The sequence below is a fragment of the Suncus etruscus genome, chromosome 13, assembly GCF_024139225.1.
Source record: "Suncus etruscus isolate mSunEtr1 chromosome 13, mSunEtr1.pri.cur, whole genome shotgun sequence".
Classification (NCBI taxonomy): Eukaryota; Metazoa; Chordata; class Mammalia; order Eulipotyphla; family Soricidae; genus Suncus; species Suncus etruscus.
The window spans coordinates 33,254,346-33,266,553 of NC_064860.1; the positions used below are offsets into that span (position 1 = coordinate 33,254,346).

At 37.9% G+C, this 12,208-nt stretch overlaps 1 protein-coding gene and 1 pseudogene across 1 annotated transcript; both read left to right on the forward strand.

Moving 5' to 3' along the window:
* The first annotated feature begins 1,082 nt into the window (after nt 1–1,082).
* On the forward strand, nt 1,083–2,037 carry LOC126025779 (succinate--CoA ligase [ADP-forming] subunit beta, mitochondrial-like; annotated as a pseudogene).
* A 4,867-nt stretch (nt 2,038–6,904) lies between these two features.
* On the forward strand, nt 6,905–9,958 carry LOC126025780 (cyclin-D1-binding protein 1-like). Its single transcript, XM_049785550.1, is given in 3 exon segments — nt 6,905–6,944; nt 8,704–8,835; nt 8,838–9,958. Coding segments are annotated over 3 exon segments (924 nt in total). The 3' UTR covers nt 9,590–9,958.
* The last annotated feature ends 2,250 nt before the right edge of the window (nt 9,959–12,208 follow it).

A 12,208-nucleotide genomic window follows, 5' to 3' on the forward strand; every position in this document is an offset into this window, starting at 1 on the left:
CTCGTGATTTTTTTATATCTTTATTTAAACACCTTGATTACAAATATGATTGTAGTTGGGTTTCAGTCATGTAAAGAACTCCCTCCCTTCACCAGTGCAACATTCCCATCACCAATATCCCAAATCTTCCTCCTCCCCACCCACCCAAACCTGTAATCGAGACAGGCTTAATATTTTCTTCATTCATTCACATTGTTATGATAGTTCTCAATGTAGTTATTTCTCTAACTGCACTCATCACTCTTTGTGGTGAGCTTCATGTTGTAAGCTGGACCTTCCAGCCCTCCTCTCTTTTGTTCTTGAAATTATTGTAAAAATGTCTTTTATTTTTCTTAAAACCGATAGATGAGTGAGATTATTCTTTGTCTATCTCTCTCCCTCTGACTTATTTCACTCAGCATAATAGATTCCATATACAATCTTTTGACCTCCTGAGCATACTTGGCAAGTTTCCCAAAAAGCTGATGAGAGATCAGACATAGAAATGGTAGCCTGTACTTTAGCCTTCTGCTGGCCAATGCCATCCTTTTGAAAAATTGGATCCTGAGAGCATTACAGTTATTTGCACAGATTCTAGGAAGCCCTGGCTTATTTAACCAATCATGGACTCTAAGGAGAGAAGCAAGAGTAAAGGAATATCTTACTGCATAAATATATGAGTTTGGAACAAGTGGATGTCTCTGTTCCCAAATGTCAAGTGGTTAAGTCATCTAATGAAGCTTATGCAATTGCCAAAAATATTGTTATAAAAGATGTGATTGGAAAGAGATCTGTTAAATTAGCAGTCCAGGGGGCTAAGGGTAGAGGTATGGGATGCATGCTGGGAACAGGGTTGGAGGGAGGTCAACACTGGCGGTGGGAATTGCCACAATTCACTGTCACTATGTACCTTAAATATAGCTGTGAAATACTTGTAATTCACATTGGTCTCAATAAAAAAAAATGATGCTGTAATTAAGAAACAGGTTTTAGCTTGTGACAGAAAAAAGGGAACATTTGAAAGTGGCTTCAAAGAAAGAGTAAATATAGTTTTTTTCTTCTTAAGCAAAAGCTTCCCAATCCACAAATGATTATGAAAATAAATGATTTACCGAGCAAAGAGGAGAAAAGGGTAGATATTCAATAAGGTATTTGTTTGCAAGAGAACATATCCCAGGAGAGAATATTACATTGCAATAATAATAGAAAGAACATTTTAGGGTCCTGTACTAATAGGAAATTCTCAAGGTAGTATTAGCATTGAAGATATTGCTGCTGAGACTCCAGAGTCTATAGTTAAGGAGCCTATTGATATTGTATAAGGAATCAAAAAGAAACAAGTTATTTGGCTTACACAGAAGACGAGATTTCTAGTTAAAGTGAATTCTGTGGCAGAAAACCTGGTTAAACTTTACACCTTTTTCTAAAATATTATACAATTATGTTAGAAATAAATCTTGTGCTATAAAACTCAGGTGGAACTGTACTGTGTATGGATGCAAAGATCAATTTTGATTATAATTTAGCTTATTACCAAAGGAAAATGGACTCAGGAAGATAAAAGAGAAAATGATGCAGCTAAGGCAGATCTCAACTACATTGATCAAGATGGAAATATAGGCTGCCTAGTAAATGGTTTGGCTATGGCTACAATGGATACAATAAAACTTCATGGAGGGACTCTAGCCAACTTTCTTGATGTTGGCAGTGATACACAATCCATCATATAAAAAAGCACTTAAAATCATCACTTCAGATAAAAAGATACTACACTGGTTAAGATTTTTGGATAAATCAAATGGTGTGATATTTTTGCTAAGGAAATAGCTATGGCAGTAAAGGATCTGGACATTAAAATACATTAAAATAAAAATAAAAGGTACACAAATTCATGGTGCTAAAGCACTATAGCAGAGAGTGAGTAGACTTAAAATTCTTGCTTGTGATAAGTTGGAAGAAAATGAGAAAATTGTTATGAATCTCTCTGAAATAGTGACCTTAGCCAAGCAAACCAAAATGGATATAAAATTTCAACTGCCAATCAGTCTGATTGACTGATACACACACACACACACACACACACACACACACACACACACACACACACACACACACACACACACACACGAGCCGAAGCGGTGGCTCAAACCATAAGGCATTTCCTTGCTGGCGCTAGCCTAGGAAGGACCACAGTTCGTTCCCCTAGCATCCCACATAGACAGGAGTAATAACCCCTGAGCATCACTGGATGTGGCCCCAAAACCAAAAAAATAAAAAAGAGAGAAATAGATATATATTTGTAGGAGTTAAATGTGCTTTAATTGATCAAATAGTTTGTCATGTATTAATATTGTTCCTTATCTCTAATATGTGGATATCGTTCTTAGGCACAAAACCTTTTACAGTATTTTATCTGCATTTAGTTCCACTGTTCAAATATGTACGTCAGTAATCTAGATTTTTTTGTTTCATCTTCTTCACTTCTACAAAATGCCACTTGCAAAGCCATTTATTATTGTTAGATACAACATTCTTTATTAATGAGTCCTATGAATAAAATAATATAGATTAAAAACCTCATCCAATTGTTACAAATTGAAATCTTAAGGGATTTTAAAGCTATATATATAATAAATGAACTTTTATTTTTGAGAAATACCTACCAATAAAATAATTGGGACATATAATTTCTTGATTTTCTAAGACATTGGCAGTATTTTAAAATGATTGTGTCATTTTGAAGAGGGTCACACCTGGCAGTGCTCATCATTTACTGTATTTAGGAATCTTTCTTGGCTGGACTCTGGGGACCATACGGAACATACTTGGTCAGTCAAGTGCAAGGCAAGTGCACTACGCATGGTATTATCTCTTTGACCTTATAATTGTACCATTTACACACCACGTGGAATTGACCTTATCTGGGGGAGAGATATTGGTGATAGATAAAAAGTTTCCCATGAACCTTGATGGAGGGAAGAGGGACTATGTGCTGTTAGAACAATGGACTATTTATTAACTATTATTAATAGTGTTGTCAATTATGGTACCTCGATTAAAGTAGAAAAATTCCAGTTTTTCAAAAACATTACATTTAATATTATGGGTTTTTGTTGTTGTTTTGTTGTTTTATTTTAGCCATTCTAGATACAGAGTGTCCCATTACACTTAAGCCTGTGTGCTCTCTGTCAATTTTTGTATCTTTAAGAATTGTTTACTGGGGCCTGGAGAGATAGCACAGCGGCGTTTGCCTTGCAAGCAGCCAATCCAGGACCTAAAGTGGTTGGTTTGAATCCCGGTGTCCCATATGGTCCCCCGTGCCTGCCAGGAGCTTTTTCAGAGCAGACAGCCAGGAGTAACCTCTGAGCACCGCCGGGTGTGTCCCCAAATCAAACAAACAAACAAACAAACAAAAAAAGAATTGTTTACTAAATATATCCCCTATGCTTATACATTGTCTTGCTTTTCTTCACATGGTTCAGTTAGAGGAAGTTTCTTTACTATATTACGTTACGAATACACACACACACACACACACACACACACACACACACACACACACATATATATATATGTCTGTATATTTATGTATCTGTATGTTTTGCAAATAGTTTCTATAAATGCCTGGCTTTTCATTTATTCATGAACTTTTGGAAAAACTGACCTTGAAAAAAAAATCTTTTAAAATACAATGTATGTATGCTTTCCCCTTAGTTTTCCTCTTTGTGAAATTAACATCTCATCTAAAAAGCTATATCCCTAAATCTAAAAATATGTTTCTATTTTCTTCAAGAAATTTTGCAGGGTTTGATCTTATATCTAGCTCCAGATTTTATTTATCTTTCTTTTCTTCTTTGGTATGGGGGCTCTCAAACAGTACATGGCTCTCTGGAGTTCCCTCCTGGTGATTCTTTACCAATTGGGCTCTTCAATTGAATGTCAGGACAGATGGAATTGGCATTGCTTGGACCTTGTGGTGTGGAGAACCACCAGATGTCACCTCTTGTTGTTAAAAGGCCTACAGTACCATATCAAAGTATTCTGGGTACCCCAGGACTTCAACTCTCTGATGCTAGGATCCTTTGTATTTCGGGGCATCCAACCAAGATTGTTCTATTTATCTGATGCTATATCATGCACATTCATCAAAACTAGGATTTTACAGTTATTATTTTTTAGAGTTTTATGATTTTTCATGTAAAATCCATGAGGTATGTAAGTAAAAGCAAATATTCTCATTCTCCCCAGTCTGTATGGCTTTTACTTATTTTTCATGTCGCATTTTTATGTTTAAGACCCATGGAATAGAATTGGAATTGTCAGTCTTAAGATCAGTTCCTGATCTTGAGATTAATAGACTATTGGACCATAAATCACTATATTAGATATAATATTTTGCTAACTGAAATTCTACTTTCTTTGTGAGTTTGTTAAAAGCCCTTGCTCATTAAATCTTGCATAAGTTTTTAATTTTACCAAATGTTCTTTTTTTAATATTTATTATTTTTTTTAATTTTTATTGTGACCAAAGTGCATTACAAATCTTTCACTGCATCATTTATGGTACATAGTGACAATGAATGAGGGGCATTCCCACCACCAATGCTGTCCTCCCTCCTCCCCTGTTCCCAGTATGCATCCCATATCTCCCTCCTCTACCCCCCAGTATGCTAGTGCAACTGGTCTCCACTTTACAGCTTGTTGTAGATTGAGCATCCATTCCAACATCATTGGAGATAAGAAGGATAAGAAAAAGGGGAGAAAAAAATTTGGTGACAACTACCAAAAAAAGAAAGAAGAGAGAGAAAAAAAAGAAAGAAAAATAGAAGAAAAAAGAAAAATGGACCTGGCAAATAAAAATAAAAATAAATTTCTAAATAATAACCACAAGAGTGAAAAAGAAAAAGTGGAAGAAAAAAAGAGAAGGAAAATAAAGTCAAAAACTAACAAATCAAAACAAAACAAAAAAAAGTATGGGTGCTGGAGTGGTAGGGTTTGACGTTCCCCCCACTTTTTTTTTTTTTTGCATAGGCACAGTAAACATTGGGAAGAAAGGGAATTCCCATGGCCTAAGAGATTCAGGGTTTTTCCATCCTTGAAGCATACCATCATGGGATCAAACCCCTGGCTCCCTATATACTCATTACCCCATCCCAAAGGCTTTTTTGTGATGCCAGGAAAGTTTCCTCTCAGTTGTGTGTGAGAAAACCAAGCCACTGTAGCTAGTGATCTTGGTATTTACGCAGGTTATAGGTCAGGGTCTAGGATAGAGTCTCTAGGTTCTAGAGGTTCCTATCCATCGTGGTGTTCAGTGTTCTGTAACACTTGCTCCCTGTTTTTGTTCAGTCTCTAAGCTGAAATCTAGGATATTATGGATTCAAAGGTTCTGCTCAGTCTCTGTTGTCCAAGTTGGACCTCTGCAATAAGACATCTTGTTGTTGTGTTGTTGTTTTTTATGTGTCCTGGACTATAAGCCTAGGGTAGGGTTTTCCTTATTAGTCCCAAGGTAGGCTCTGTTCAGTCACAGTTGTCAAAGTCAGTTTTCTGTTGTTGGTGCTCTTATTTTTCACAGTTCAAAGGATGATATCTCTTCTGATTTCCATTTAGTGTTAGGTGATGTGATAGGACAGCCTGATCTTGGGTCAAGTTTTCCTTTCCTCGTTGTCATATCAAAATTGGCACAAGTTGGTGCCAGAGTAGTGTTATAAATCTCTCAATAGAGCTTAATTCCTGGTGGTGTTGCCCGGAGCTGTATCATTTCTACTTTGGGGACCTGGGGTTTTGGATTGGACTAACACTGTCCAATCTCCTGGACTGGTTGTATCCACATGACACATGTTCAGGATGGGAGGCACCCTTTTGCTATAAAAAGTGAGTTCTTATCCCTAGAAGATAAGACTTTATTTCTGTGTCTATGGTTTCCCCTTTTTTTCCTGTGCCCATACAAAAACGTATGGTGTCATACTGTGTTGCTGGTGCTATTCTGGGTAAGGATGACAGGCTGCACACACAGTCTCTGTCATCTGGTTTTGTTCTGAACTTTTATCCCAATCAAGGCGTTTTGTACCAAGCAGCACCAAAAATGGTAAGGATAGAGAAAAAATGTATATATTAAAATAAAACAAATAAATAAAACTGAGTTAAAAAGAAAAGGTATTCGAATAAAACAAGTGGAGGAGGCTACTTGTATATTTAGGAATACACATCTTAAGATGTATTGTTATACGGGTATTGAGCTTCCATAGGCAATATAAGACTCCCAATTAAGTCTTTTGATATATTCTTGTGGGGAGTAAAAGCCAAGGTACTTTTCGATTCACAGGCCTTGGAATTGCATTTGAGAGATGCTTTACTGCATTACGAGACCATATAGTGTCCTTGAGCTGGGGTTTTGCTGAGGTCGATTACTGTATCATACAATAGTCCATGATTTGGTGGGGGTGAGAGGGGCCATCAAGTATGAGTCAGCAGGCATGCTGGTTGTAGTTCTTTGCTGATGCATGAGAACGGGGACCCAGAGTGTGTCTTTCACTGAGGAGCTGGAAGGTGGTCTGTTGGTTGCAGGAGGTAAATCTTGATGCCTACTGAGTTAGGAACTGAGGGTAAAGAGGATTAAATTAGGGGAAGATACGGTATCAGGATTGGGAGATGAGAGGATTGAAAGACACAGGGGTAGGGGAGAAGCAATACATGACAGGGGCTATATACAATACATATATATGAATTTTTGTGATTTCGGCTTGGAGTCAGTATGGAAAGTCACATCCATAAAGACTGACTTTAAAGATCTATTTGAGTGTTATCATCAAAATCTTTGGTACTCCGTTTCCTTTCCTAGGAACTGTCTAGAATGAAGACATTTTTAGATAATGCTTAAAAAGTATATTTGTTGCGCGCACGCATTTGTGCCCACAAGGTTATAAAAATGAGTATTAGTAAGAAAAGACATCGCTGCAGTGGGTCCAGTATGAATACGGGAGGAGTTTCCCTCCTCCCCCCTCCCCCCAGAGCCCAGTTGCCAAACCTGGCCCTGAAGACCAGTTTGGCATGGGGGGGGGATCTCGGTCTCCTGGACTAGGTGGTCAGCCCAGGAGTCCATTGGCCAGCTGTCTGCCCAGATTCCCAGTCATACCCATAGGAGAGGAGCAGGAATCCTGGCATGTGAGATCGTCTGGGTCCAGCTGCAGCCTCCCTCTCCAGTATGAAATAGCATGGGGGAGGACTTTGCCTCTTCCCCATCCCCCCAGAGCTCAGATGCCAGACCTGGCCTTGAAAGCCTGCTTGGCGAGGGGGGCTCTCGGTCTCCAGGACTAACTGGTCAGTCCTGGGGGCCTTTGGCCAGCTGTCTGTCCAGATTCCCAGCCATGCCAGTAGAAGAGGAGCAGTAATTCTGGCATGTGGGATTTTCTGGTTCCAGCTGTAGCCTTCCTCTCCAGTATAAAAAAGCATGAGATTGGAGTTTCCCTTCTCCCTCCTTCCCCCAGAGCCCAGTTGCCAAACCTGGCCCTTAAGACCAGTTTGGCATGGGGGGATCTCAGTCTCCTGGACTAGGTGGTCAGCCCAGGAGTCCATTGGCCAGCTGTCTGCCCAGATTCCCAGCCATACCCGTAGGAGAGGAGCAGGAATCCTGGCATGTGAGATCATCTGGATCCAGCTGCAGCCTCCCTCTCCAGTATGAAAAAGCATGGGGGAGGAGTTTTACCAAATGCACTTTATCTGGTGAACTACTCAATAGTTTTCTCTTTATTTTGTTAATCTATTTATTTTATTTTGTTAATTTATCAATTTTTGCTTATTAAACCAAGTTTGCATTCTTGGGCTAATTCTCATTTGCCCACAATGTAATTTCTTTCTGTGTAACTCTAGATTTGATTTTCTAGTTAGTTCGTAATTTTCTGTAGTTTTGTTATTGGAGTGATAGTGGTTCATATAAGTAGGTCAATATAGCCCCCTGATGGCTTTATGAAAAGGAATATGTAAATTTATTTTCATCTTCCTTGGTGCCTGATACATTTAAAATAGCACATTTCTGGATGTGGTGCTTTCATGTAAGCTATTTTTTGGGAGAAGAAGGTTTATTATTTTAAGAGAATAGGGGAATTATTTTTTATGATTTAGTCTGAATTTTTAGTGTGATTTTAAAAAGTAATTTTAATTGTTTTTATTTATTTCCATTTTATTGAGTTTTGTATTTTGCATTCTGTATATTATTATATTTTGAATATTAGCACCTTGACTCTTTTATGATTAATTTCTGTGATTCGATTTATTATTTTCTTTAATTTGTCTTTCACAGAACAAAATTTTTTTTTACATTTAAGCACTGACTACAAAGTTGTTCAAAATTGAATTTTAGTTTTACAATGTACATCCCTCTTTACCTATCAACATTTGCCACCACCAATCTACCAACATCCCCATTTTCCTTTCTCCCTCACCCTTACTTAAATCTGGGGTGGGAATTTTGCTTCTCTCTCTCTCTCTCTCTCTCTCTCTCTCTCTCTCTCTCTCTCTCTCTCTCTCTCTCTCTCTCTCTCTCTCTCTCCCTTCCTTTTATAGACACTATAATTTTCACTGATGTTACTTTTTAACTCATTTTGTTTTGTGGTGCCAAATATGTATCTTAGGCCTCATGTATGTACTCTTATATTGAAGTTGGGTTTTAAATATTAATTTATTACTTAAAAACATATTATTTGGCTCCCGCCGCCTTCCTCCCGCCAGATGGCGAAGCCCCGGAAGCCGGTGGGGATTTCTCTCGAGAGACGTTCTGGAGGAGCCTCCATGAGGCGGCCGCCGCGCTGTCGAGGGAAGCCAGGAGCCTAGCCGCAGCCTTCTCCCGAGCCCCGCCGCCTTCCCCGCAGGAATCACACTGAGAAAACTGGTACGAAATGCCACTTTGGACATCATGGATGGCATGGTTCAGCTTGTGAAATTACTTGTCATACCAGCTGAAAGTTCTGAGAATAGTGACTTTATTTCCTGCAACAGTGTCTGTGAGGCATGTGAGCAAGTGTCTCGGATCCCAAGAGATAACAAAACTGCAGCTCTTTTAATGCTGACAAAAAATGTGGATTTTGTGAAGGATGCACATGAGGAAATGGAGCAGACTGTGGAAGAATGTAATCCTTATTCTGGCTTTATGAACGACACAGAGGAAGACAACCCCAGTGAAGAAGAGGATGTTCTGGGGTTTCCAAATAACCAAGACTTATATTGGTCAGAGGAAGATCAAGAGCTTCTGATCCCAAGCCTTGCACTGGCAAGAGCTGCTAAAGCCTGCCTGCAGAAAATCCGGATCTTAGTGGCAGAGAATGGGAAGAAGGATCAGGTGGCCCAGCTGGATGATATTGTGGAGATTTCTGATGAGATTAGCCCAAGTGTGGATGATTTGGCTTTGAGCATTTATCCACCGATATGCCTTCTGACTGTGCGAGCCAGTTCGGAGGAACTTGTATCTGTTTTTAAAAAGGCACTTGAAATTACTAAAGCAAGTCATGTGACCCCACAGCCAGAAGATAGTTGGATCCTTTTATTCGTTAATGCCATCGATCATTGTCTGAATAGAATCAAGGAGCTCACTCCAAATGAACTTGAATTTGAATCATGAGGTTTGGGGCTCCTTTGTTCTCTCTTCTTATCTTTTCTTACTCATAGGTAGGCAATCTTAAGTTTACTTTTTAAATGAGCAGGAAAGCTTTCTGGATCAAAAAGACCCTCTCATCTACTTAGCTAGAGACACTATTACCAAAGATTGTTGGTTAGATCAGTTTGGCAATTATTTATAATCAGTAATGTATATGATATATTTTACATGATAGATACAAAAGATAATTGCATGAGTTTGTGTTCCTGAACATCTTTGATAGATTCCTGGGGAAATTGCCTTATTCCCTGTTTTCAAAAATAGCATGTTGTTTCATTGTTAATGATTTGATCACCTCAAATAAATCTCAAATAAAGTCATCTCAAATAAAAAGCTTACCTGCAAGTAGTTAAATGAAAAAAAAAAACAATAAACCAAAAAAACATTATTTATGGATTTCTATTTCTTTTGGAGCCAGCTTTGGTTAACTTACTTTTTGATATGTTTTCTTTAGTGAAATTTATAAATTGTTGATATAATGTTGCTTGTAAGGTTAATTTTTTAATAACCTTAGGGGACATATGGTACCATTTACTTCATTTATAATATTTTAAAATTTTGTTATTGCTTTTATTTGTATTTCAAGATACTTATTAATTTTTATCAATATCCCTGGTAAATCATATATATATATATATATATACTTGTTAATTTTCTATTTTGTATGTCATTAATTACTACTGATTTTAATTTCGCTGGTTTTTTTTTAGTCTAGTTTCTTAATTTCTAAGTTTAATTTGTAAACTTAATTTAAATATGTTCTACTTTAAGTATAGATGAAAAGTTATAATTCCTTGTAAATTATGCATTCTGCAATTTTTTTTTTTTGAGTGCAGAGCCAGGAGTAACCCCTGAAGGAATGAACCTAGAATGAAGCCTGGAATCAATTATGAGCACAGCCTGGTGTGACCCAAAACCAAATCAAAACAAGCGAACAAACAAATGATTGTAATTTGTGACCATGATTCTTTTTATTTGTTTGTTTTTGTTTTGTGTCCACAACTGGCTGTGCTCAGGGTTCATTGCAGGCTCTGCACTCAGGGATCACTTCTTTTTGAAATATTTTTATTTAAATACCTTGATTACAAATATGATTGTACTTGGGTTTCAGTCATGTAAAGAACACCCCTCTTCACCAATGTCCCAAATCTCCTTCCTACCTACCCCTCTTTTTTTTTTGTTTCTTTTTTGGGGCCACATTTGGCAGCACTCAGGGGTTACTCTGGCCCTGTGCTCAGAAGTCACTCCAGGCAGGCTTGTGGGACCAGATTGGATGACAGGGATTGAATTTGGGACTGTCTTTGGTTGGCTTCATGTAAGGCAAATGCCCTATTACTGTGTTATCACTCATGGCCCATATTTTTCATATTTTCATTAAAATTTTATTTTCTTATTTTCTGATATTCATGTTTTACTAATAATTATTTATAATGTCTTGCTCTATTTACAAAAATAAGTTATTCAGTCCAGCTTTCTTCTTATTATTTGATATATATTTTCATATCCTCATTCTTCTAGCTCAATATTCCTCTTTAAATTTCATTTTTTGCGGGGGGAATGATACCTGGAGATGCTCGGGCTTACTACTGACTACTTACTCCTGGGGGTGCAAGAGGGAATATATGGGATGCTGGGGACCAAACCTAAGTCAACTATATGCAAGGCAAGGGCCTTACGTACTTTACCATCCTCATGTCCTCACTTAATGTTTCTTATAGATAACATATAATTGCTTTTAAATCCAGTTTAAAAGTTCTTATGTATTTGGAAACTTTAGTCTATTTATGCATAATAGAATATTTAATATAATTTATTTAAATATTATCTTCAGACTTGTTCATTTTTATATTTTTATTCCCAAGCTACTTTTTAACTAACAAAATAATTTGATTTTATTTCTCCTATTGTCTTCATACTGTTACTTTTTATTGTTTTCTTTTTTTGGGGGGGGTTACACGTGGCAGCGCTCAGAGGCTACTCCTGGCTCTACACTCAGAAATCACCCCCAGCAGGCTCAGGGGACCATATGGGACACTGGGATTCGAACCACTGTACTTCTGCATGCAAAGCAAATGCCCAACCTTCATGCCATCTCTCCGGCTCCTTTTTATTGTTTCCATGGTTGCTCAAATTAACAAGCAAAAGAGCCATTTATTTGAGGGAGGGGATTGAACCATCCCAGCAATGCTCAGGATTTATTTCTGGATCTGTGCTCAGAGTTTATTCCTGGCATTGCTTGGGAGATCCTATGTGGTGCAATTCGTGATCAGCCATGTAAAAAACAAGCTATACTATACACACATACACACACACACACACACACACACACACACACACTACCCTATAATATCTCTCTGCCCCACAATATGTGCTCATATCATTCACAGTTTCCTTGTATTGTATCACTTCACATTTTTTTATTTAAACAACTTTATTACATACATGATTGTGCTTGGGTTTCAGTCATGTAAAGAACACCACCCATCACCAGTGCAACATTTCCATCACCAATGTCCCAAATCTCCCTCCTCCGCACCCAACCCCTGCCTGTACTCTAGACAGGCTTTCTATTTCCCTCATACA